The 27,072-nt window shown below is 34.1% G+C and overlaps 4 protein-coding genes across 5 annotated transcripts in view; 3 read left to right on the forward strand and 1 right to left on the reverse strand.

Annotated features, from left to right (window-relative positions):
* Positions 1–5,532: 5,532 nt before the first annotated feature.
* On the forward strand, positions 5,533–10,015 carry Prp5 (pre-mRNA processing factor 5). Its single transcript, XM_073976767.1, has 5 exons — positions 5,533–5,825; positions 6,113–6,400; positions 6,480–7,581; positions 7,667–8,667; positions 8,748–10,015. The coding sequence occupies exons 1-5, from the start codon at positions 5,806–5,808 to the stop codon at positions 9,793–9,795; spliced, it is 3,459 nt and encodes a 1,152-aa protein (XP_073832868.1). The 5' UTR covers positions 5,533–5,805; the 3' UTR covers positions 9,796–10,015.
* A 98-nt stretch (positions 10,016–10,113) lies between these two features.
* Positions 10,114–27,072, forward strand: part of SMC6 (Structural maintenance of chromosomes 6) — a 67,258-nt gene continuing 50,299 nt past the window's right edge. The window contains exon 1 of one of the 2 annotated variants that reach the window (XM_073976781.1): positions 10,114–10,132. The gene's annotated coding sequence lies outside the window, so the exon portion shown is untranslated. Of the gene's footprint in view, positions 10,133–26,664; positions 26,761–27,072 lie in introns of those variants that run through there. The other variant, XM_073976782.1, reaches the window with a different exon arrangement.
* On the reverse strand, positions 17,971–22,142 carry dah (discontinuous actin hexagon). The gene is made up of 10 exons (XM_073976783.1): positions 21,965–22,142; positions 21,771–21,899; positions 21,495–21,711; positions 21,188–21,437; positions 20,820–21,110; positions 20,474–20,756; positions 20,312–20,405; positions 19,148–19,265; positions 18,508–18,682; positions 17,971–18,439 (listed from the first exon to the last, which is right to left on the reverse strand). The coding sequence occupies exons 1-10, from the start codon at positions 21,978–21,980 to the stop codon at positions 18,075–18,077; spliced, it is 1,938 nt and encodes a 645-aa protein (XP_073832884.1). The 5' UTR covers positions 21,981–22,142; the 3' UTR covers positions 17,971–18,074.
* LOC141398952 (uncharacterized) lies at positions 24,165–25,996 on the forward strand. The gene is made up of 6 exons (XM_073976790.1): positions 24,165–24,342; positions 24,408–24,536; positions 24,596–24,812; positions 24,870–25,119; positions 25,687–25,797; positions 25,858–25,996. Exons 1-5 carry the CDS (start codon positions 24,327–24,329, stop codon positions 25,702–25,704), a joined length of 630 nt encoding a protein of 209 aa, XP_073832891.1. The 5' UTR covers positions 24,165–24,326; the 3' UTR covers positions 25,705–25,797; positions 25,858–25,996.

Raw genomic sequence — 27,072 nt, forward strand, 5'->3', positions numbered from 1 at the left:
ACCAGAAATGTAAAGGAACGGAAAAATGGTATATCTGGCAGCAATGTCAAAAAGAAACATAAAAAATCAATTTCCGTCATTTATTTCACAGTTTTTAATTTAGTTTTGTCAGCTTTCGGCTTTTTCTTCTATTTATCGTCCATTTTCTTTTTCATTGTGAAATAATCGTCAAACAAAAGTCGAAAAATCAGTTCTGCCATTTTTTACCTGCAGAAATGTTGCTAGTAGCCTGTGGTAGAAGAGAAAGCCATTTTCGCTCTCTCTCTCCACTCTCAATCTCTTAAAAATTGCTTCCAGTTTTGCCACTTTTCGGGGTTAAGGAACGCTTTGCAGGTTAAAAATGGTAACAAATGGGAAAAATGGTAACCTCAGGTAAGTAAAGGAACACAGCTAGTGTGATCCATACAAAAAATATCATCTATCAGAATGATGTGTGAACCCATGTGTAACTTTTTCGTTTTAGAGCCCTTCCTATTTTTGTATGTACAATAAATAGAAAACAGCTGATTTGTTTGTTTCGATGAAAGCAGAAATTTGCAAAATTTGTTGAAAGAAATAATTTCTTAAGTCCCTGTTTATACAGGGAAAGTTGATGGGAAAGAAAATTGAGTTTATAGGCGAGGTAGTAGAGAGGAATATACAACCTGAAGTGGGCTGCAGATTTGTTTTTGCATTTTCTTTCATTTTATTTTCTCTGTCGAGAAACAAACAACAGCGGAGACAATTGAAAAAAAAACCATTTGGAGGAAAAACTATTTTTTAAGCAAAAACAATTCGAAATAAGTGGAAATGTCAAAATTAAAATGCAATTCAATGGTTCCTTTAATAATTAATTGTTTATCACACACGTCCATTTTTACTTTTCATTACAATTTTGCCTTGGCTTTGTTTTTGAACGGCGCAATGAGAAAATGAGTGTGAAGAAGAATAAGAAAAATTATAAAATTGACACAAAAATGATTTCCGTGTCTAAACAACAAGGAAATTTTAAAAGAAATTGAGAAGAACAATTTTCTTTCCAGTTCGAGTGTCTAAACACGGTCTAAAAAAACTTAAATAAATAGATTTGATAAAGGATTTGTTTACATTTATAGGTTATGTCGCACAAAAAACATATACTGGTGTAATAGCAAAAATTATAAATCATATGTAAAATGTCATTTTTCGCACACACAAAGAATTACACGAGGACAAACAAATTCAAAACATACACATGAAATACACGTAATGTAATATAGCTATTATTAAAATAATTACAAGATAAAAAAGAGAAGAGATAACTAAATAAATTATGGAAAACGACTTATTTTGTAACCCAGCAAAAGGTTTGCATCCGCGGGTGCAGTTAAATCATTAGAACAATTGCCGCTGGAGTACATATTTTCCTATGAATTCACCTATGAGTTTTACAAGAGAGCGCGCATCTAGGATGCACTCCATTTTGCTTCCACGGCACACAGCTAGGATGCACTCTATTTTCGATCCAAATCACAGCCTTTGATGTAGTGTTTTGGATTGAATTTAAATGCAGTCTAAAGATGCTATAAAATGCAAGCCATTGCAAATATCCCAAAATAAATAAAATACATTACTTATTCGTGTAAACAAGAATATTAACTTTATTACACTGGTCTGGCAGCAATGTCAGAAAAAAACATAAAAAATCAATTTTCGTCTTTTATTTCACAGTTTTTATTTTAGTGTTGTCAGTGTTCGACTTTTTCCTTGGTTTTTCGTCCATTTTGTGAAATAATCGTCAAACAAAAGTCGAAAAATCAGTTCTGTCATTTTCTACCTGCAGAAATTTTGCTGGTAGCCTGTGGTAGAAGAGACAGCCATTTTCGCTCTCTCTCCCCTCTCACTCTCTTAAAAATTACTTCCAGTTTTGCCACTTTTCGGGGTTAAGGAACGCTTTGCAGGTTAAAAATGGTACCAAATGGTTAAAATGGTAACCTCAGGTAAGTAAAGGAACACAGATAAAGTACAGTACACATTGTCAGTTTTGAATGACGATTTTTTGCAATTATCGATAACTGTCCAACCGTCCAGCAACCACAAAATATTTAGTGGTTGCATGATGAATGACAAAAATGAACGGCCACACTAGCAAGCAACAACAAAGCTGTCATTCAAAACTGACAATTGGTCTGTTCCTTTACTTCTGAAAATAGTAAAACCGGCAAAAGTAGTGAAAGTTTAAAACTGCTCCCATATGAATTGTATTGTGTCAGAAGTAAAGGAACGCTTTTCGAGTAAAAAGTTGTAAAACTTGAAGATTCTTGAACGTAAAGGAACGACTGGATCTAATAAATCCAGTACAAATCTCATTGCATTTAGATATACCTTTTGGCGGTTTTAAATGACAGTCAGCTGATTTTAGCTGATCATAGCACAATTACCAAGGTAGATGCATCAGACCATCTGATCGAATTTGAAACGTTAAACGAAGTTGTTGTAAATTGAATTCGTCTCAAAAAACATACGACAAATTACAAATTTATTGCTTAATATTGAAAATGTTAGCACATTATGCTAATAATGCTAACTAAAGATCAAATAAAGAATTGTTTTATTGCTTAGACATCGTAAATATTAATTAGTCTTGTTTGATTAAAATCAACTTTGTACATCAAAACAAATTTAATTTGTCCGTTTACAAATTTTGACATTTTAAATTATTTTTATTGTTGCAATTCACCGATGCATCTACTTTGTTTCTTATGCCAGCTTGCAACTAGCAACATGTTGCAAAAAACAGAGTAGTATACGAGGATTTATGCCGGATTTAAAACAAATCCACTCAATACGAGGATTTAGGTCATGTTTATATTATAGCCTTTTGCAGGGTTAACCATCTTTTTGAGGATTTATTTGAAATATAAGCAATGGAATTGACATTTAAATCCCAGTGGGTTTGTTAAATCCGGTTATATATAAACGTACTATTATTTTTGTGTGGGAAATCTGGTAGATTTTGGCTGGATTTAGCAAATAAAACCTGATAAAGCGCTAAATCCGGCTAATGATGTCATATCTAAATGGCCTATTATACAAGCACTACTAACAAAAGTGACTAATGTGCAGAAGATAGATAAAGATAGTGGGTTCCAATCGGCCACAAGACGACACAACTTGGTTCCAGATCCAGAGCATTTCTCATGTTAACCTTCTGAAAAGTCCTGGCGTTTACTCATCTAGTTTCTTTACACATTCTTACCTTTGCATAAGTCACTCCGACTGGACATATTCCTTTGTTAACTCTATGCTTTTTAACTTTTATTTATTATTTTTTTAAATAAATACGTATATAAAGGTCAGAATTTTCGTCTATTTCATTTGTTTATGTTTCAAAAAGTAGCTGGGAGTGTCTATTTGTCGGAGCAATGGTGCCGTAATTTGCAATTATCAGGCAAGTCACAGATTCCGATCGGAATGGTTTCAATTCCGTAATTTCATTTCGATCGTTTTTGTTTAAGCTTCTTCAGATTCCGATCGATTTTGTGAAACTGGCAAACTTCATTACTTAGTTTAAATATGATATTAAATGTAAATTTGTTAATAAAACAACATTTTTATTATTTCTAAGTGTTTTAAGAGTGTTTTAAAGTATCAAATTAAAAAAAATACAATTCCGTTTGCAAAATCAAAAGTGGTTTCATTCCGAAAAATTCTTCGTTTTTCGTTTTCTGAAGAAGCTAAATACGGAATTGATTTCACTTTCGATCGGAATTCGTTTCTGTGACATGCCTGTATATTTGTTATCCATGATTGGTATTTCTCTATGTCATTGATGGCCATCCTGGCCCTGTTGAAAATAGTATAACGTTTGTGTATAGAAGTACTCTTCTCTTCCAAGGGCAAAGCAGAAAAGCGGAATGCTTCTGTTTTGTCTCGCACATGGCCCAATAATAGGCCTCCATCAAGCGAATTCAAAGAAAAACGAAGATTTTAAAAGTCAAAATTCATAAACAGAGGCGAAAAAAATTTTGAGGCGAATTTCTTTTCTGTCAATTCAGGTAGATACATACAAAATAGATATAACCGTAGTTATTTTTGTTTGACGAGACAGAAAATACCAGCTGATCGAACTTGAACTGCTAAAATAAGTTATTGTAAATTAAATTCTCATACAAACACAACAAATGTTGACATTTTACGTTTACAACATTAAGTTTATTTGTTTTCTTTTTTCGAGATACATCTACCTGTTTCTATACAGTTCGACATTGCAATACCTCACAGCGAATTCAAATGACAAATATGAATTTTGGCAGCTCAAATCAAAATCATCTGATTTTGCCGGAGAACATATAATTGGGCATGGTCTCGCATCATTGTGTTTTAAATAGAACTGGACTGCATTATGATGTGGTTCTTGTGTTATTTCTTTCTTGTGCTTCCAATCACTCTGTTTGAGAACTTTTCTTGACGATTTTAAATCCTGGGCTTCAGAGATTCCATTTAAACAAATAATTCTTTTTCATTCTGGACATGTTATTAACAGTAAAACCTACCGCTAATACGAATTCCCGCTAAGAAGACAGGTAGAGAAACGTTAAAATTACAAACTACAAAGCGTCTTATTAATTCTCTTTAAACAATTATATTTTAAAAAACTAAAAACAATATTCGTAAAACTTCAAAATATGTTGACATTTCATATTTTTATTTACTTTTTGGATGGAAAGACTTTGACACTTGTATTACTTCCAACAACAAATCTCTATGTGGTTGTTGTTACGTTTGTTGTACAACAATACTTGCTTTTACCTGTAATAATTGTACCATGGGACCCATGGTGGAATAAGAAGGTGTTTCATTAATTGGCCTGTTCCCGTACTTTATAAAGTGGTAAAAGTCGTAAACGATTTTCATATAAAATTTATGTACGGGAACGCAAAATGTGTAAAAGTGGTAAAAATAGTAAAAAATTTTTAGTTCTGGAACAGAGCTAATAACAATAATTGTGCCATTAGCATGGTACAATAATACAGGTAGCATTATCAAGCCAGCTGATGGTAACACAATGTGTCAACTGCTTTGAATTGATGTCAAATTTTGACATCTTATGTTACCAACAATTGCAGATGCGGCTACCTGTGTATTTGTACCATGGCCATTAGCCATACCAAACTTAAAATTTTTTCACAATAACGCATTGTTGTGAATTGCATGGTTGCCTTTTGTGCGTGATTTTATTTAGAATAATTTATTTTGACAACTATGGTCTGTTCCTTTACTTTTAAAAATGGTAACAGTGGCAGAAAATGGTAAAAGTGGTAAACTGCTCTCATGTAAATTGTATGCTATTAAAAGTAAGGGAACACTTTACAGGTTAAAAATGGTAAAAAATGGTAACCTCAGGCACGTAAAGGAACAGAGCACTAGTGTTATAATCAGCTGTTTTGGCCGTTGTACCTGTATTATTGTTCCATGCTGGATACATACACCTTTCGATCTATAGATTCATCTGCCTACCTCCAACTTTCGATCTATAGATCCATCTGGCTACCCATTTTTCAATCTAAATCCACAGAACCCTTGAGACTTTTTGTTTTGATTCCTGATCTTTATCGGTCATTTCCTACTTTTACCTAGTCCGCTCTTTTTCCCATGTTTCACTTCACACGTTTCATCTACTTTTCATCTGTAATTGCTTTATAATCGTTTGCAAATTGTAAATTGTAATCATTCTATTGAAATAAAAGTATTTAATAATATAAAAATAACAATTATTAATCAAATCTAATACGGTTTTATTATTGGTGCAATAGTAATCCAAAGTAGAATATTACTGAAAAAAGCATGTCGAAAAGCAGCTCCGGGTAAGTACGGCATGGACGCTAATGAAATGTGCTTTAAAATATACCAATACATTTTGCGTTTTGGATAACATTTGCTGGAAATGAGGAGGTTCTCAATCAGTAATTTTCACATAATTATTTCCAAACAATATTTGGAATAGAAAATAACCGGCTTTGGTCGGATATCAAAATTTTTCTCCTGGTGTGAAACACAGATAGATTGAAGCTTATTACTTTTTTGTCAAATTGTTTGGATTCACATCTTCTCTAGTATTATAAAATAAATAATACCTTGTATTTTCTTTTAGACGTGATCGGGACCGGGACAGAGAACGTGATAGAGATCGTGATTACGAAAGGGAACGCGAACGGGACCGCGAGAGAAAACGTAGATATTCAAGGAGTAGATCTAGGTCACCAAAGGACAGATCATCCCGAAATGGTAATGGTGGAGGTGGAAGCAGTCGCAATCGAGATGACAGAAAACGTGATCGCAACGAGCGTGATCATCGCGATTTTGATCGTAGAAGGGACGAAAAACGCAGACGAGAATCTCCTTCCCAATCAAAAATAAAGGAGTATGAACGGGAAAAGTTGTAAGTAAAAAATTCATAAAAAAATTCATTCATTTATAACAATTGCAAATAATTTACCCCAAATTCTGATCACTTATAGACGTCAATTGGATAGGGAACGAGAACGTGAAAGGGAGAAAGAGCGTGAAAGAGACCGTGAACGTGAAAGGGACAGGGAAAGGGAACGTCAACGAGAACTTATGCGTGAAAAGGATATAGAGCAAAATCAGGCAAAAACAGCTGCACCAACAACAATAGTCATCAATGAAGATTCTAGCAGTTCCTCGCCAGAAGAAGAAGAAATTGATAAAGAAGAGGAACAAAGGCGCCTTGAACTTGAAATGACAAAACGTCGAGAACGCATTGAACGTTGGCGCGCAGAAAGAAAACTTAAGGAATTGGAAGCCAACAAAAAAGACTTGAAGTCGTTACTCCCCCCGCCTAGCACAAATATTGTTTCCAAAAAATGGAGTCTGGAAGACGAGTCTGAGGAAGAAGACAATTCTATTACTACTGTTGATTTAAGTAAAGAACCTGATTCACCACCCTCAAAATTCCATCGTATTAAAAAACCGAAGGATGACGATGATGATGAAAAGGTAGACAGATTGAAGTCAACGAAGAGTATCGTTATTGCAGCCAAAGCTAAGATCGAAGCATTGAGGGAGGAAGAAGAACTAAAAGTTGAACAGATGAAAAAGGTCAAAGAGGAGGAAGAATATTCCAAAATAGAAGCGGAGGCTGCTGCTAAAGAATTGACAAAGGCAGCGGAAGAATCCGACGAAATCGATCCACTTGACGCTTACATGCAAGAGGTTGCCAAAGAAGTCCGACAAGTCAATCATATCATTACCCAGCCAAAAAAACAACAGGGTGTTGTTATTCTCACTGGTATGGCCAAAAAGAAATCGACTGTCAATAAAAATAAGGGCGAATTAATAGAACAGAATATGGATAGTTTGGAATATTCCAGCGAAGAAGAACTGGAAGATATAAAAGACACTGCCGCCAGCTTGGCTAATAAGCATCGTAAAGATTTACCCAAAATAGACCACTCTGGAGTAGAATATGCCCCATTCCGTAAAAACTTTTATGTCGAGGTGCCCGAATTGGCCCGCATGACACAACAGGAGGTAGAAAAGTATCGGGCCGAATTGGAGGGAGTGCAGGTTAAGGGCAAAGGTTGTCCCAAACCGATCAAGGTATAAATATTGAATTCAATTCACTTTAAGTGTTCTGCACAAGTAAGTGTTTCTTATTAATTCCATTTTTTATATTTTCATGCAGACTTGGGCGCAGTGCGGTGTCAGCAAAAAGGAAATGGATATTTTACGTAAATTAGGCTTCGACAAGCCTACTCCTATCCAGTGCCAAGCGATTCCGGCAATTATGTCTGGACGAGACTTAATAGGTATTGCAAAAACTGGCAGTGGCAAAACGCTAGCATTCATTTTACCCATGTTTAGGCACATCCTCGATCAGCCGGAACTGGAAGATGGCGATGGACCTATATCAATTATAATGGCACCAACTCGTGAATTGTGCATGCAAATCGGCAAGGATATACGCAAATTTTCCAAGAGCTTAAATTTGCGGGTTGTTTGTGTTTACGGAGGTACAGGCATGTTTGAACAAATCGCCGAACTGAAACGTGGAGCCGAAATAATTGTGTGTACCCCAGGACGCATGATCGACATGTTGGCTGCTAATTCAGGTCGAGTCACGAATCTTCGACGAGTTACATACATTGTATTGGATGAAGCCGATCGTATGTTTGATATGGGTTTTGAACCTCAGGTAATGCGTATCATTGATAATGTAAGGCCAGATCGACAAACTGTAATGTTTAGTGCAACCTTTCCAAGACAAATGGAGGCATTAGCACGTCGTATTCTTAAGAAACCAATTGAAGTTATAGTCGGTGGACGGTCCGTTGTTTGCAAAGATGTAGAACAACATGTAGCCGTTATGGAAGACGATGCCAAATTCTTCAAACTGTTGGAACTATTGGGCATATACCAAGAAAAGGGTAGCATTATTGTCTTTGTTGATAAACAAGAAAATGCCGATATTCTTCTAAGAGACCTCATGAAGGCCTCATATCCCTGTATGAGTTTGCACGGAGGAATCGATCAATTCGACAGAGACTCAACGATATTAGATTTTAAATCTGGTAAGGTGCGTCTTTTAATTGCTACCTCAGTAGCTGCTCGCGGTTTAGATGTCAAGGATTTGATTTTAGTTGTAAATTATGATGTGCCCAATCATTATGAAGACTATGTTCACAGGTATGTTACCATTTAAATGATTCTATTTTATATACTTTAATTTCAAATCCAACATACTGACGATTTTCATTATTATTCAGATGTGGCCGAACAGGTAGAGCAGGAAAGAAAGGTAGCGCATGGACATTTTTAACATATGATCAAGGTCGTTATGCCGGCGATATCATTAGAGCTTTAGAACAATCGGAAACTGCCGTTCCTGAAGAGTTGCAGAAACTATGGAATGAATATAAAGCAGGCCAGGAAGCTGAAGGCAAGAAAGTACACACTGGTGGTGGTTTTAGTGGAAAAGGTTTTAAATTTGATGAACAAGAGGCCAATGCGGCTAAGGAAAGCAAGAAGCTACAAAAGGCAGCATTGGGTCTGGCCGATTCAGATGACGAAGAAGACATTGAGAACGATATTGATCAACAAATAGAGCAGCTTTTTGCAGCAAAACGTACTGTAAAGGATACATCTGTGCCTACACCAGCCGTTACCATAGTAGCCAGTACTCCTGCGGCTGGCAGTACAGTCATTGCTGGTGGTGGCAACAATGTTGTGGGCTCCAATCCTGTTGGTTCTGACAAGCTTGAATTAGCCAAACGATTGGCATCAAAAATTAGTACCAACAAGAATTTGGGTGCTGACGGTAAGGCCTGTACACAAGTTGCAGCCGAAGCCATACTTAAGGGTTCCAGTGCTACACAGCCAATGATTACTGCCCGTTCCGTAGTAGAACAGTTGGCTGCCAAACTCAATAATAAACTTAACTATCAACCTAAAGATGACGAGGATAGTGTTGCAGCGGGTCTTTTGCCCAATCAAGCGAATTCTTTTACAAAGTATGAAGAAGAACTTGAAATTAACGATTTCCCGCAACAGGCACGTTGGAAGGTAACATCAAAAGAGGCGTTGGCACAAATATCTGAATATTCCGAAGCTGGTCTGACAGTGCGTGGAACATATGTTCCACCAGGAAAGAATCCTCCCGAAGGCGAACGTAAATTGTATTTGGCAATAGAAAGTTGCAGTGAATTAGCTGTCCAAAAGGCTAAGCGAGAAATTACCCGCCTTATCAAAGAAGAATTGTTGAAACTCAGTTCAGCACATCATGTTTTCAACAAAGGCCGATATAAGGTTTTGTAAATGGGCAATACCTTGCGATTCGATAATGATAGTAGTAGTCATTATGAAATATGAAAATATGGTAAAATTGTTTTCAACATTTGACATTTTTAATTGCTATATTTTTCTTATATATAAGTTCTAGAAATATAAGGAAAGGAATCGTAACGATTTTTAACGAAATATGAATTTCAAATAAAAGGCAGATCAATTTTTTGGAACATTGCCATTTTTGACCAAAGCTGTATGTTCGTTTACTATTTTCGGAATTAGAAACATACAAGAGATACATTTTTTTTTTAGTTTTTCATTTCATTGCTGCGGAATGAAAAATTTGTAACTGCATTTGCGTGAATTGGTAAGTAAAAAGCATGTTATCCATTTGTAGCGCTGTTTATATCGAATAGGGTTTTTCAAAAACTTTAGATTCCCCGAGTTAGAAATGCTCTTAGGTCCACATTTTGGAGTAGTCATATTTTTGTATAATACTTTATATACTGTTTATAACAAAACATGGGCCGATATTGGAAAACTTCTGGGAAGAGATATTCTCCCATTGGAAATCTTCTGCCATGAGAGGTATAATATCGACACCTCCAAATAATAGTATGCTAAGTCTAAAAAGTGAGTTTTGCAGGAGAAGCTCTCAAAGTGTGGAAATTTTTTTGAACTTCAGTACTATGCTATGTCAATATTTATTTATAACTTCTGTTCGGATTGACCGATCATTACCAAAATTTGACAGAATTTAAGTTAAAGGACGTTCGACACCTCCAAAAAATAGTTTGCTAATTCTGAACAGTGAGTTTTGCAGGACAAGCTCTAAAAGTTTGGAAATTTCTTTGACCTTCAGTACTATGCTAAGTAAATATTTGTTTATAACTTCTGTTCGGATTGTCCGATTATTACCAAAATTTGACAGAATTTAAGTTAAAGGACGTTAAATATAAAAATGTAAAGAACTTGAAAACATGCTAAGTCGACTTAGCATACTATTGTTTGGAGGCGTCGATATGTCCCCCGAAAATGTAAAATTGAAAAAAAAAATAAATATGTAAATACTTGAAAACGGCGTTTACCTCTTATACCAAAAAGTCATCACGTTTTTGATTCCAATGCCTTTACTTTTAGTAATCCAACTGTCTCTACAATTTTTTTTAAGGCCAAACCTATAACTCTGCGTGTTGCGTGTGCGTTCAAAAATACAAAATACATGTATTTCAAATTGAGCAACACGCAGAGTTATAGGTATTTCAATTTGAAATACATGTATTTTGTTTCTGTATTTTTGAACGCACATGCAACACGCAGAGTTATACGGGCATGTTCTGGAATTCACCGTGTATCCATTTGACATCACACATGCACTTTACCTGTGAAAGCAATTGATGTTCTGTATTTCACGTGAAAAGAGCTTTCATATTTCACGAAAGAACTTTGGAAAGCTTTATTAAGGCCTGCGTACATAAGCTGCCTCGCCTGATTGCTTTGCTTTCCTGCTTCATTTTTGACATAACAAAAATAAAAGAATAAAGAAGGCCGAGCAAATTTCGAACTGGGTTGCCCTTTTCTTTTTTATTCTTTTATCAGAAGCACACAAGGCAAGCAGGTGAGGCAGCTTATGTACCCAGGCCTTTACAGCTTCAAACTTTATCTTAACAATAAAAAAATAGATGTGTTCGTTTACTCAACAATTTGTACAAATTTGTACATGGTAGAATAAGAAAAGATAGCAGCAATACACAGCTGACTGAACTGTGTTGTAACGCTAGTGTCAAATTTCATGACATTTTATACATTTATTTCTATTTCGATGTACATTAGGGACATATATTTTTTGAGAAATAAAATATATATGGTAAATTTCAAATTTCCTTTACAATTACATAGAAAAAAATTAAAAACTTTTTTGGCGAGCACATCCGCCATTTTTGGTACATGGGTTTAGAAAAAAATCGTGGTTTCAAATCTGTTCGCGTTCACAAAATTGGATGCTGCACTCAAAAGTTATATGCGGTTATACTCTCTTGTAAAGAAAAAATATTTAAAAATTCCTATTGTGCTGTAATAAGAACATGTATATATGAATCGTTAGCAGCATTTGATATCTATCCGTAGATGCTAAAATATTTGCTAAATTTATTTTTATTTTCGCGGAAAATCAAAAAATATTGAAGAAATCTTGGAATAAATTTTATTTATTCTAAATCAGAGGCCAAAAAATCTCTAAAAAAAAATAATTTAAAAATACGTACAGAATCTAGACAACGCGTAGAAAAATGTGAGACCAAAATTATAAAGATCGCGCTTATAACTTGCATATTACAGCAACAACAAAGAACGGAAACTTATTGTTGGAAATTATTTCAAAAATATATTTTTGGTTAAATACTAAAAATTTGAAAAATAAATGTTGGTAGTTATTCCATTATTTCGCTAAATTTCCATCCAAATCCTGAAGTATTTTGCTTAAACTTCTACGAAAAAAGTAATTAGTCATCATGAAAGTATATTTGCTTTCTGTGATAAGCAATAGAAATAAGAAGTACAGAGTAATATTGAAATCACAATCAAAGAAAAAACACAAAAGTTAAAAAGCGTGTAATTCGCGAATCCGTTTAAATCAGTTGAGGTGCATGTGCTTTTCGGATACAGGGAGTCTATGTCTATCAATATGCATGGATTTTCCCATGTTTCATTCAGCGGCCAAAGTGTGCCATCAGTTGCATCTTACTATTCAAAAAACATTCAAGTGGGCAAAAATTGCGCGATGTGCATATGATTATAAGGTGCATCCGATTTAAATGGCCGCCTATTAAAAATACGTCAATATAAATTATTTTAGACAGATTCGTCAAGAACTGCGGATGTGCCACCACATTCTATTTTGGGATAAATAGGGATATTACTCCCGAATCTTTGTAATTTGTGACACCTCTTTTTGGCAAATATTATAATCGCGTATAAAGGATTACATTTATGTAAAAATAATCAAAGAAAATCGCGGTTCAATTCGCGGAATTGTCAAAATATATTTTTGCAGAATTTCCTACTTTCAAGGTATATATATCCGGCGTTTTAGTGGATGGATTCGAACGCGAAAGGTCTTATTAGATCCGGCACGTAAAAAAACTAAAATCACGCGGGGTTCAGGGGTACCTGTACGACAGTTGTAAATTTTAAAGCCAAAAAATTGGTTTTTTCAGAAAATTTATGCACCAAATTTTGGCCTTTGGGCTCCTATTACTAGGAAGCTGTAGGGAGCACACTCATGAGATATACATCGAATATATCAATATTATCCAGTTGCACCATATAATTATAAGAAAAATTCGAAAAACACTGAAATCAAAACTTCAAAATGTCAGCATCGATTTTAGTGGGATGTAGTGTATATATCGAAAAGTCATGCACTAGAACCATGTTTCCCAATGGGTATTCTTTAGTTCTTTCTTTGAGCACAGGTTTGAATTTTGCGTGGTTTGGCCAGAAATCAAGAAATAACACAAAAAAACTTGATTACTTCAACACATTTTTCCCATTTTTTTATATTACCACCAACGCAGCTTCCACGAAAATTAATTGTTATGGTCCATATTATGAGATCTTGGCTAAAACACTTCAATTAATATAAATGTATCCATATTTTATAAAACATATCAACAGTTCGCGACTTATTAAATGGTGAACCTCAACTTCAACGATTGTAAAACTTTTTTGAATATTACCATATATCATTCGGAAAAAACCATTTCCCACAAAGACTTCTTCATATCAATGATATGTAACCTCCTCCAAGTTCGAACGACAAGCTGCGCAGTAAATCGCCGCTTGTAGAGGCGAAACACCGTTTGTTAATATGTGAGGTATTTTGTTAAAATTTAAAAAATAAAGCCCTAATAAACATGTGCTTCTTTGATTTCAAAAACAAAACATTGAAACATCTTCTCCTTTTTCTATGAATTTCCAGCGACCCCAAAGTTTTCTGCAAGAATTCTACTTTCTGCGAGAATTTATGCATTTAGTGGAATGATGTGGAAACATAAAAATTGAAAATGTAACGAATTTTCATTCATGTTTTCCAAAATATTCAACCAAATGTGAAAAATTATTAGTTTTTTAAATTCCAATAATTTATAGGCATTTCCTTGTTTTATTTACAAATACAACTGGCAGTAAAGTTACAAACAAAAACAAATTCCTTTGTGGTTGTTGTTCGAGTTGTATTTGTTGTAGTATTAACTTTACCTTATATTTGTTCTACCATGAAATTTGTACAAGTCCAGTAACTTCTTGCAATCGACTTAAGGCCTGCGTACATAAGCTGTCTCGCCTGCTTACTTTGCTTGCTTCTGATAAAAGAATAAAAAAGAAAAGGGCAACCCAGTTCGAAATTTGCTCGGCCTTCTTTATTCTTTTATTTTTATTATGTCAGAAATGAAGCAGAAAAGCAAGGCTATCAGGCAAGGCAGCTTATGTACGCAGGCCTTAAGCTCTTTTGCATTTGTACACATTAAGTCTGTCTGGTTACTTTCCCAGCAAGAATTGTCCAGCAAGAACTTTCTCAGAGAGTAAGGGGTTTTTATTCTCTTTTGCTAGAAAATTTTAAAAAGTAAACAGACACCTTCCCAGCAAAAACCAGCAAGCAATCAGCTGACTTGCCAAAACAGAACAATTTGTCCGCCAACAAAGGAAGCAAACACGTTGTATTTTATTAAAAATAAAAACGAAAATGGAACAAAAAAGTATTTTTCCACTTTACAAATTTGTTCTCCATAAAACAATACAATTAGACTATGTTATTTCCACAATAAAATTGTTTTTAATGTTCACAAACATAAATCAACAAAAAACTAAAAACAGCTGATTGAATGTTTTCAGGAAGAAGAAGAGCTTGCAAGTGCTTGCTAGAAGAAATTTGTCCAGCAAGAATTTGCAAGCTCTCAGTGAAAGAACTGTCAAAATGTCTCTCTCGAATCGCTCTCTTTTGCTGGTTTTTTGTGTTAACAGACGACTTCCAGCAACAATTGGTACAAATTGTTACAAATTTTAGGGTAACCAGACACAGCTATTGTTGGCGCATCAACGAATACACATGTGTGTGTGGGTATGTACGCTTTGTTCTTTAGATTGTTTACGAAACAGACGTAAACAAAGAAACGATCTTCTACAAGAGCGCGTACATGTTGAATTTGGTACTTTAACCCTTTTGTATTTGTCCCTGAAGTGTTATCTAAAAATAATTCGACAAAAATTTTTGATTGGTGGACCCTATACATTGTTATGTCTTAAAGAGCAAGCGCTCCTCGTTCGCTTTAAAATTTGCATGAAAATGCCATCTTATAATTTTATATATTTTATTAACAAAAATATTTTTTTTGTTAACTTTTTGTATTTAATTCAGTAATCATTTCCTTAATAATTAAAACGAAAAAAAGATCCTAAATATAGTTCAATGGAGCTGCCAGATTTTTTATATTTCTTACTATGCCATATGGCATAGATTTTTCCCAACGGAAATGTTTTACTTTGTTTGACTCCCAGATCTTCTATCGTAAAACCCCTAGATCTTCTATAAGAAGACCTCCAGATCTTGTATAAATAGACCTCCAGGTCTTCTATTAGAAGAACTCCAGATCTTGTATAAGTAGACCTCCAGGTCTTCTATACGAAGACTTCCAGGTCTTCTATACGAAGACTTCCAGGTCTTCTATACGAAGACTTCCAGGTCTTCTATAAGGAAACCTCCAGATGATGTATAACAACTCATGCAGATTTTCTAAAATAACTCCTCCAGATATTATATAAGATGGCCCCACGTCTTCTACAAGCTGACCTCCAGCTCTTCTATAGAATGACATTCAGGTGTTCTATAAGACCTCCAGATATTCTATAAGAAGACCTTCTATGTGAAGACCCCCAAATCTTCTAATAGTAGACCTCCAGATATTCTATGACAAACCTTCATGTCTTCTATAAGTAGACCTCCTGGTCTTCAATGAGAAGATCTTATGCTTTTCTATAAGAAGGCCCCTGTTCTTCTGAGAGAAGATCATCTGGTTTTTTATAAGAAGGTCTCCTGCTCTTCTGTGAGAAGACGTCCTGCTCTTCTATGAGCAGACCTCCTGCTCTTATATAAGAAGACCTCCTTCTCTTCTATAAGAATACCTCCTGTCCTTCTATATGTAAACGTCCTTCTCTTCTACGAGAAGACGTCCTGCTCTTCTATGAGCAGACCTCCTGCTCTTGTATAAGAAGACCTCCTGCCCTTCTATATGCAAACGTCCTGCTCTTCTATGAAAAGACGTCCTGCTCTTCAAGAAGAGGACCTCCTGCTCTTCATTGAGAGGACCTCCTGCTCTTCTATAAGAAGACCTCTTGCTCTACTATAAGAAGACATCCTGGTCTTCTATAAGAAGACCCTCTGCCCTTCTATATGCAAACGTCCTACTCTTCTATGTGAAAACATCCTGTCCTTCTATGAGACGACCTTTTGCTCTTCCAGGAGAAGACATCCTGTCCTTCTATGAGAGGACCTTCTGCTCTTTTATGAGAAGACGTCCTGCTCTTCTATAAGAAGACCTCTTCCTCTTCTATAAGGCCTCCTGGTCTTCTATAAGATGAAATTTAATGAAAAACTTGATTATTTTAGTTTTGTTTTTTTTTTTTTTCCTTTAAATACATTCTATGCCATATGGCATAGTGTCCAAAAAACACTTTTCCAAACAAAACGTTAAAAAATTAGTTTTGATTATTCATATAGTGGGCTTAAGTATATATAAAATTGGAAAAATATATTTTTCAGATCAAAAACAAAAAAGAAGCACCGAAAGGGTTAAGAAAAACCATAATAACTTATACGATATACTTATTATTAATCTGTTGCTTTAAAATTGGAGTAGCTACGACGTAATGAAGAATTAAAAAAAAAAAAAATTAAAGAATATAATTGTAACCAAAATAATTAGATCTCCAATTTCTAGATTTAAGATGAATTATATATATGAAATTGTTTTTAGAGTAGCTATGATATTTAGGTGGATTCTTTGTAATTATATAAATTGGCCTCAAAATTGGCTTCAATTGCAAAGCAAATAAATAAAATAAATAAATAAAATAAAAAATAAATTTTTTAATCATATTTTGTTAAGAAAATTAAATATTTTTTTTAAATGCTAATAGAAAACACATTAAATTGTAGTCCTATGCAGTTTTTGTAGAAATTTTCAATTAGTTTCTTTAAAAAATAAGCATTCACTAAGCTCTCGCCATCAAAATTACAGTGTGTGGAATAAACCCCAACTAGGTGTAAAGTAGGGGTGAGCACGCCTGTGTAGCACACAGGCAAATTGTGAAAACGTACTCTTAGTTTTTTTTGTGAACCATAAACAAAAGTTTATGCAATTTTTTATTTATATTTTTTAATAATTTGCATTGTGGACGATTTTAGACAACATTAATGTTTAAAAAATGTTGAAAAAAGTAATGAAAAATCAAGAAAAATTAAATATTAATTCTCCCTCAAATTTGACTCTCTCTCGATTTTGCTCAGCTGTGGTGTAAAGCAACATTCCGCAGCCCTTTACTCGCAAGCAAGCAAAGAAAGCTTCTGTCTCCACTCATTAATTGAAAAACCATGCACTAACAACAGTGTTTGCTCAAATTGTTGATTTTTTCCGCAGTTAAGTTAAGAGTATCACTCTTGGCCCACTTCCTTAGGCGTTAGTTAACGGAGGTTAAAGCCATCACCAAAATTGTTGTTTTTGTGTGCCGATTTCTGGTGTAAAGTTTGTTGCAGAACAGCTTTAGGTGTATTCGATACACGTGAGGTGCAGAGGTGAATGCCAGAACATGCTCGATAGGTTTGCCCCTTAGGCCGCCATCAGACCATCTGCTTTTTCACATGTATGAATCAGCTGTTCTGTATATTAGTATACCCAAAGTGACAACATACATATGAAAAAGCAGATGGTCTGATGGCCGCCTTAAGTGTAATGTAAAATAATGAGTATTCGTTATATTATCCTGTGAACTAAAATTGTTGTGTGGGTTCGCACTACTATTACCTTAACTAGATATGGACAAGCCCTAGTCTCGGACGATAGCGTATTTAAATAAACATTCCACGACTCCAGTGACGACACTTAATGATGTGTGACCCTTCATATTCATTGGAAATAACATAAAAATAGTTAATTGATTGAAAAGGCCACAATACAGTTTAATACAACTTGGAGTATTTCATACATTGCAAGTTTTCTTATGCTAGACATTATTATTACATGAATTCAATTTATAATTTAGCTCAAGATTATTCTGCGACATTCTGCCGTGTTTATTATTGAATCCAATACGTTCTCTAAGTTTTGGGTTGCTTCGGATAAATCCGTATTGTCACTGTGGGAATCATCAACAATTTCTTTTACTTTATTTAATAAAAGTTTAAAGTTTGTCATTTCCGTTTCACGTGCAGTAACGCCATAATAATTGAGTTCGTCTTGTGAGGGCACTTCGGCTAGAACAGAAAGTGTTTGCTGATTCGAACTAAGTGAAATAGGAGGTAGTGATGAGAATCGCCTTTGATTGAACCATGAACTCAAATCATTTATAGAGTAGTCGGATTTATTAGCATCTAGGTATGTGCGGTTGATATCTGCTCCATTAACTAAAAAATTAAATTGAAAATAGACTCTTTTTAAATGGGAAAATTATGTAAATATACGTTATACTTACTTGAATGTGTTAAATTATCTTTAGATATGTAGCCAATCGTTGGATTCGCTCCACTTATTGCTGGGACATTCACAACTGCGCTTACATTATCCATATTTGGACTTTTTGCAATGTAACCCCAACGATTTGGTGTACTTGAAGTTGGAAATGTTTTAATGGTTTCCGATGAGTTTTGCTGTAAATTAAAAACTTTGGTATTGACTTTTGGAAGCTTCATTTTATTAATCCACACTCATAGGTAGACATCGGATTTTGCGTATTTTTCAAAAATTTTAAAAAGAACAATTCTGGTATACATGTATTTTATTATATTATTTGCAAATGTGCGATGCATTACTTCCACCACCTCGTATCTTAAAATATAAAGATAAAAAACTATAATTTTTGGATACTTTGTGGGTGTTTTGGAAAAAGTTAAAACGCAATTATTAGAAAGTTGGGTACATACATCTAATTCCCTAATAATTGCATTTAAACATTTTCTAAAACCTCGATCTATCCAAAAAGGGTCATTTTATCTCTCCTCAAAAATTTTATTTTTTACGATACGAGTTTGAGGAAGTTAGGCATCGATATATAAAATAAATAAAAAATATCAGAAAAATATGCAAAATCAGATGTCTACTCACTCAAGGCTTACCGAAAAGTTTCTCATTTCCGATATAATATCATTTAGAAATTGTTGATGTTTCCTTAAGAAGACTGAAATTTCATCTGCCGTTGATGTGTCAATATTTTTAAGCTGGATTTCTACTTTTCTGCAATTACATAAATGTTGGTGAGGTGTTTGTTATATTTGTGGAATATTACAGTTAATCTCTTTAGCAAAATTGATAAAATATCGAACTCTTGCAAAAAAGATGTTATAATTAGATATTAGGATGAATTAGAAGTGAAAGTTTCTTATTATTGTTTTTACTTTTGTTCTGTGTGCAAATACTACGCGTGCTAAATACTACACTATTGTTTAAAACAATTATTCGGGCATGTTCTGGCATTCACCTCTGCACCTCACGTGTATCGAACACACCGAAAGCTGTTCTGCAACACACTTTCCACCTAGTTGAGGTGTATTCCTCACACTGTAATATTGATGGCGAGAGCTGAGTGAATCCTTATTTTTTAAAGAAACTAATTGAAATTTTCTACCAAAACTGCATAAGACTAAAATTTAATGTGTTTTTTTACAAATGTCTATATTTGTCTCACAAAAATTAAATTTTTTTGTACTGGGCCCCTCCGAAATGGTGCCCAGATGTATTTCTAGCTATATTCTTGAGGTCAGAAATAAAAACGTTACTTTGACAAAGCTGACATGTCATGAAAACAAGAATTTTTTTGTGTCCTATATATAGTACATTGGGCATATCTGGGTTAACAAAATATGATTTAAAAATGTATTTTTCTTAAAGTACCAAATTCAACATGTTGTTGCTCTTGTAGAAGTTCGTTCGTCTGTTTCGTAAACAATCAAACGAACAAAGCGTACATGCCCACACACGCATGTGTATTTGTTGATGCGCCAACACAGACTGATACTTTTTCCATTGATAATGATAAAGTTTGTACTCCAATAAAGTTTTCCAAAGTTCTTTCGTGAAATATGAAATCTCTTTTCACGTGAAATACAGAAACGCAATTACTTTCACAGGTGAAGTGAATGTGTAATGTGAAATGGATGCACGGTGAAGTTCAGAGCATGCCCGATTGTACCCTCAACTCCAATACAATTGGAAATTTTACTGTACCATGCTCGACTCATTTCAGGGACAATATAATTATAAATTCAATTTGTTGTACTTACTCATTTTGATTCATAAGTTTATCAATTATATTTTGCAATTTTTCTGAAACATTTACAGCTGTGGATGCGGTTGTAGTAAGACAAGCAATGGAGGCTGAAAACGATATCATAGATATATTTTAGAATTTAACGGTAAGAAGACAACAAACATTAATTTCATACCATCAACATCTGACTTTTGTGTTTGATCAACATGCATATTTGCCTTCTCATCTGTTCCAATATCAGATTTTTGCACTGAAATTGGTTTAGCTTTAGACGCCTTAATACTAATTGTCGATGTATTTGATGATCTATTTGTGGCTATGGTTACAAGTTCTGTGTCGTTCTGTGTCATCGTTTCATTCGCAAAACCTTTGCTTTCTTCATTGGACTTTTTCGCTGTGCAAAATGCTCCAGTACACAATTTTGACAAATAGTATGAAAACTTTTTCGGTGGTATATCCTATTGGAATGGGAATAATAATAAATTTGTAATATCTATTGAAATAACTATAGGAGAACTTACTTCTGTAAAAACTTCATACATGCGATGACCAATTCCATGTTTATGATTTGTAAAGCCAGTGGCAAAACATTTCAGACACAGTGATAAATCCTTACACGTCTGGCATTTAAATCGTATTCCGGTTATTTTCTCTAAACTACACGATGCACAGGTGTTAAGATGTATAAGTCTTTCGGTATCTTCGATTCGCTTAATGAGAGCAATAAGATTAGCATAGATCAGGAATCGTGTTTGTGTCGTCGTCCACAGGCAAAGAAATTGATAGTCTGTTAGCCCAGATAGGTTGTGACACTAGTATAATGAATAAAAGATTACTCTTCCAAAATCTACATTGGTATGAAAAACTATATAAATAACAAGTATTTTACCCTTGCATAACACTGATCCAAAACCAAAGAAATATTTTGTGCACCATAGGCTGCTCCTTCTCCAAGATATGAAAATATCTTAGCTAAAATACTTAACATATACTCAAAATTAAGTTTAGAAACGCATTTTGTTTTGTAATTTTTTACTAGGTTGTAAAACTCCATAACCATTTGATCTGATGCGTAAAGTTTGCATAACAAAAGGAATGTAATCTTAATTTCAAGTAGTGATATGGAATGTCGTCGATGCCTGTTATGAAGGAAAGTAAAATAGTTTTATGCCAATTAATCATTCAATCTTACTTACGGGTCAAATATATTCCAGAAGAAATTCGATAAAACTGCAGTTGCAGATTCCAAAGAGTATGAAGACACTTTTGTAAAATGTCCCAATTTTTCACAAGCAAAGAAAATATCGTGTATCAATGATGTCAGCTGAAATGGTGGCACCATTAGGTTCACATCGTCATGTTGTAATCCATGTCGATCCATTACAGCCAACACCAATTTATATGGTATATTAGCTAGAACCAAATATATATTTTTTATTATGTCCAACATTTTTTACTTATTTACCACATACTGAATAAAATTTTCTGCAATTTAACAAATTTTGCCGCACATCGATACACTGTGAATTTATATACCTCAAATTCCGCCTGAAGTTCATTCATTATATTGGTTAAAGTTGGAAAATTCATGCCACCGACACCTGTAGATCACAAAGGGAAGTGTTAAAGGAACGGGAGGTCATTTAAAGACAGTTCAATAACTCACCATATTTTTCCTCCATCTTTTCTTCTTTAGTAAACTAAACCAAGTAGACTATAGTCATTTAATTTTATTGTTTAAAAACATCCACGTACATGTATTGTGCCCTAATCACTTTTTAATTCATTATTAAATTGAGGATCTCGCCCGCTATATTCGTTAAATGGAAATGTCAAAATTATTTGAATATTGTAAGAGCAGCGTTCTTGCTCCAAAAGGGAATTTGTGATAAATTGCTCTAAAAAGGAATTTTGTCACCTCAATCACAATAGTTATGTCGATATGTATATAGCTACGTTTACATCACGGTCAATAAATAATAGGCGAATAAGCATTTTTAATAAAATGCTCAACAAATAAAATATGTCCCATCTCTAACAAATGACAGTAATTATCGAAATTAATTATGATTGGCAAATATATAAAATATAAAAACAACGACAACTAACTATTTTGAAAAACAAAGTAGAAGTCGTCAACCCAAATGAAAAAATGCCAACCCTCCTAATTGTGAGACCGGGTACCGTCGAAATTTTGTTTATTGCTATAGTATGCAATACCAACAAATTAGTTATGTATGTGTTTTTCGCTGAGAATCAACGAACGCATAGCAGTGGGAAAGATTTGGTTTTGTTTGCAAGTGAAGTTGCTCGAGTTTAGGTAGTGCCAAAGAAATTCAAGATCAGAGAGTTTCTTTCCACACGTATCTATCTGAGCGGGCAATTGACACTTGTGTATAAAAAGTTTCTTGTTGAAAAACAAGAAACAAGGGAACTAATGAAGATCTGTGGCGAGATCTGAAACTATAGTCTTTCCTGCCTTACCCCTTGGTAAACATCGCAAATTTTTCCAAATAATAAATTAAAGTTGTTTTAATAGAATATTAAAACAACGACCATGGGATTAACCCCCATTATTATAAGTCTTCTTTTGTTATAGTTTGGATTTACCGAACAGATTTATAGCTTTCCGGTTAACATAAAGTTAAAAGTGATGATTGAATTTCAAGGAGGAGCTTCTTGGCAATAACTCTCAAAGTAAAAAATATATTTTTAATGCCTCTAAATTGGTTTATTTGGCGTTTTCAAATTCATCAGATAGTAAAAGAACACATATAATAATAGCCCTAATACTATGTTTGCATTTACGAAATCCACTCGATTTCAACTGTCAATTCCATTGCTCAAACGCCAAATGAAATCCAATCGATTTCAGATGAGTTTTCATTTGACGTATACACAAAGGAATTGACAGATGAAATCGAGTGGATTTCGTAAATGTAAACATAGTATTAGTATGAATTTGAAAACTCCAAATAAACCAATTTAGAGGCATTAAAAATATATTTTTTACTTTGAGAGTTATTGCCAAGAAGCTCCTCCTTGAAATTCAATCATCACTTTTAACTTTATGTTAACCGGAAAGCTATAAATCTGTTCGGTAAATCCAAACTATAACAAAAGAAGACTTATAATAATGGGGGTTAATCCCATGGTCGTTGTTTTAATATTCTATTAAAACAACTTTAATTTATTATTTGGAAAAATTTGCGATGTTTACCAAGGGGTAAGGCAGGAAAGACTATAGTTTCAGATCTCGCCACAGATCTTCATTAGTTCCCTTGTTTCTTGTTTTTCAACAAGAAACTTTTTATACACAAGTGTCAATTGCCCGCTCAGATAGATACGTGTGGAAAGAAACTCTCTGATCTTGAATTTCTTTGGCACTACCTAAACTCGAGCAACTTCACTTGCAAACAAAACCAAATCTTTCCCACTGCTATGCGTTCGTTGATTCTCAGCGAAAAACACATACATAACTAATTTGTTGGTATTGCATACTATAGCAATAAACAAAATTTCGACGGTACCCGGTCTCACAATTAGGAGGGTTGGCATTTTTTCATTTGGGTTGACGACTTCTACTTTGTTTTTCAAAATAGTTAGTTGTCGTTGTTTTTATATTTTATATATTTGCCAATCATAATTAATTTCGATAATTACTGTCATTTGTTAGAGATGGGACATATTTTATTTGTTGAGCATTTTATTAAAAATGCTTATTCGCCTATTATTTATTGACCGTGATGTAAACGTAGCTATATATATATCGACATAACTATTGTGATTGAGGTGACAAAATTCCTTTTTAGAGCAATTTATCACAAATTCCCTTTTGGAGCAAGAACGCTGCTCTTACAATATTCAAATAATTTTGACATTTCCATTTAACGAATATAGCGGGCGAGATCCTCAATTTAATAATGAATTAAAAAGTGATTAGGGCACAATACATGTACGTGGATGTTTTTAAACAATAAAATTAAATGACTATAGTCTACTTGGTTTAGTTTACTAAAGAAGAAAAGATGGAGGAAAAATATGGTGAGTTATTGAACTGTCTTTAAATGACCTCCCGTTCCTTTAACACTTCCCTTTGTGATCTACAGGTGTCGGTGGCATGAATTTTCCAACTTTAACCAATATAATGAATGAACTTCAGGCGGAATTTGAGGTATATAAATTCACAGTGTATCGATGTGCGGCAAAATTTGTTAAATTGCAGAAAATTTTATTCAGTATGTGGTAAATAAGTAAAAAATGTTGGACATAATAAAAAATATATATTTGGTTCTAGCTAATATACCATATAAATTGGTGTTGGCTGTAATGGATCGACATGGATTACAACATGACGATGTGAACCTAATGGTGCCACCATTTCAGCTGACATCATTGATACACGATATTTTCTTTGCTTGTGAAAAATTGGGACATTTTACAAAAGTGTCTTCATACTCTTTGGAATCTGCAACTGCAGTTTTATCGAATTTCTTCTGGAATATATTTGACCCGTAAGTAAGATTGAATGATTAATTGGCATAAAACTATTTTACTTTCCTTCATAACAGGCATCGACGACATTCCATATCACTACTTGAAATTAAGATTACATTCCTTTTGTTATGCAAACTTTACGCATCAGATCAAATGGTTATGGAGTTTTACAACCTAGTAAAAAATTACAAAACAAAATGCGTTTCTAAACTTAATTTTGAGTATATGTTAAGTATTTTAGCTAAGATATTTTCATATCTTGGAGAAGGAGCAGCCTATGGTGCACAAAATATTTCTTTGGTTTTGGATCAGTGTTATGCAAGGGTAAAATACTTGTTATTTATATAGTTTTTCATACCAAAATAGATAAAACAACGACCATGGGATTAACCCCCATTATTATAAGTCTTCTTTTGTTATAGTTTGGATTTACCGAACAGATTTATAGCTTTCCGGTTAACATAAAGTTAAAAGTGATGATTGAATTTCAAGGAGGAACTTCTTGGCAATAACTCTCAAAGTAAAAATATATTTTTAATGCCTCTAAATTGGTTTATTTGGCGTTTTCAAATTCATCAGACAGTAAAAGAACACATATAATAATAGCCGTAATACTATGTTTACATTTACGAAATCCACTCGATTTCATCTGTCAATTCCTTTGTGTATACGTCAAATGAAAACTCATCTGAAATCGATTGGATTTCATTTGGCGTTTGAGCAATGGAATTGACAGTTGAAGTCGAGTGGATTTCGTAAATGTAAACATAGTATAAGCCTTACTATTTCGTAAAATTGTAATACCCCGTTTATATATAAGCGGATTTAACAAACCGACTGGGTTTTAAATGTCAATTGCATTGCTTATATTTCAAACAAATCCTCATAAAGAAGGTTAACCCTGCATAAAGCTCTAATATAAACAGCATATAAGCGGCAGTAGTGATTGTGATTGTCGTATTTGGGACACAGTATTGGGAGAATGTTGTATGGAAATGTGGAGTAAGTGAAAGTGGGGTTAATAATTATATTTCATCTTAACTTTTGTAAATGTTTTTGTAGTTCATGAAGCTGCAGTCATAGCCGTGCGTTGGGGAGGAGCAGGATTAATTTATACATCATCGAAAGATAAAACGTTAAAAATATGGCGTGCAGCGGATGGATCACTTTATCGTACATTTACTGGCCATCCTCATAGGGTAAATAATATTGCCCTCAATACCGATTACGTGCTATGAACAGGTCCTTTCCAGGAAAATAAATATTGTGACATAAAGAGTAGGTTAACACAAACGAGGAATCGTCATATCTTAAGATAAATTTATTTCTTTTTATCTTTCAGAGGAGGAATTACAAAATATTGCATTGGAGCGTTACAAACAAGTGTGTCCTGATGACATTGATTCATTGGTATATTGTTCGGATAATACTTTGTACCTATGTGTATCGAATCGAAATAAATATGTACATCGAATGACTGATCATCTAGATGTTGTTAATGATGTTAAATATTCACCAAACGCAAAAGTAATAGCTTCAGCATCATGCGACAAATCTGTATGTCTGTGGCGGGCCAACGATGGACAATTCTTAAACAATTTCTGTGGTCATGTTGAGGCAGTTTACACATTGGCATGGTCAGCAGATTCTACATTACTTCTTAGTGGAAGCAAAGATTGTACACTAAAATGTAGGTTTATATGTCCGTAGTCATAGTGAAGCAAAAAACAGAGAGAATTTGAAATCTATTCTTAGTTCGGCTTACGAAACAAATGTTCTGTAATGGGCCAGATAAGTAAGTCAAGTTGAAGCACATTCAAAATATATTAATATTTCAGTTTGGAGTGTGGAAACAAAGAAATTGGCAGAAGTATTACCCGGACATGATGATGAAGTTTTAGCTGTATATTGGGCCCCTGATGATTCCAAAGTGGCTTCTGGTAGTAAAGACAAAGTTGTCAAATTGTAAGTAAAAAATCAGTGAGGCTAGTGTTGCTAACGTTGTTGCTGTTGTAAGATGCAGCTTTTTCAAACAATTAATATTCAAAACTCAGACATACATTCTAACCCCCAGTTTTTGCAAAAAAATTTTGGGGGTTATCGTGAATGAAATTTCCCCGTGAGTTTTGTTTTTCCGCCGTTGCAACTTAAGGGAGAAAGTGAAAAAATTCACGGGGAATTGCCGTTCATGATAACCCCCTTTATGTTCTCACACGAATTGTCAAATTTTTTAGATCGATTTACTCGCCTTAGCGCAAATGTGGAACGCTGATTTTT

This window comes from Musca autumnalis, unplaced genomic scaffold (assembly GCF_047663935.1).
Source record: "Musca autumnalis isolate F117 unplaced genomic scaffold, ASM4766393v1 scaffold_3, whole genome shotgun sequence".
In the NCBI taxonomy this organism is placed as follows: domain Eukaryota; kingdom Metazoa; phylum Arthropoda; class Insecta; order Diptera; family Muscidae; genus Musca; species Musca autumnalis.

What these genes read in the sequence shown, in the direction of transcription:
- LOC141398952 (XM_073976790.1), top strand. An exon ending in ATTGCAGAAAATTTTATTCA is followed by an intron (nt 24,537 to 24,595) that starts GTATGTGGTAAA and finishes ATTTGGTTCTAG; the next exon opens with CTAATATACCATATAAATTG. An exon ending in TTCTGGAATATATTTGACCC is followed by an intron (nt 24,813 to 24,869) that starts GTAAGTAAGATT and finishes CCTTCATAACAG; the next exon opens with GCATCGACGACATTCCATAT.
- Prp5 (XM_073976767.1), top strand. Translation starts at nt 5,806, where the DNA reads ATGTCGAAAAGCAGCTCCGG. An exon ending in ATGTCGAAAAGCAGCTCCGG is followed by an intron (nt 5,826 to 6,112) that starts GTAAGTACGGCA and finishes ATTTTCTTTTAG; the next exon opens with ACGTGATCGGGACCGGGACA. An exon ending in GTTGTCCCAAACCGATCAAG is followed by an intron (nt 7,582 to 7,666) that starts GTATAAATATTG and finishes ATTTTCATGCAG; the next exon opens with ACTTGGGCGCAGTGCGGTGT.
- dah (XM_073976783.1), bottom strand. An exon ending in ACAAAAGTCAGATGTTGATG is followed by an intron (nt 20,406 to 20,473) that starts GTATGAAATTAA and finishes TATCGTTTTCAG; the next exon opens with CCTCCATTGCTTGTCTTACT. An exon ending in AGATAATTTAACACATTCAA is followed by an intron (nt 18,440 to 18,507) that starts GTAAGTATAACG and finishes TTAATTTTTTAG; the next exon opens with TTAATGGAGCAGATATCAAC.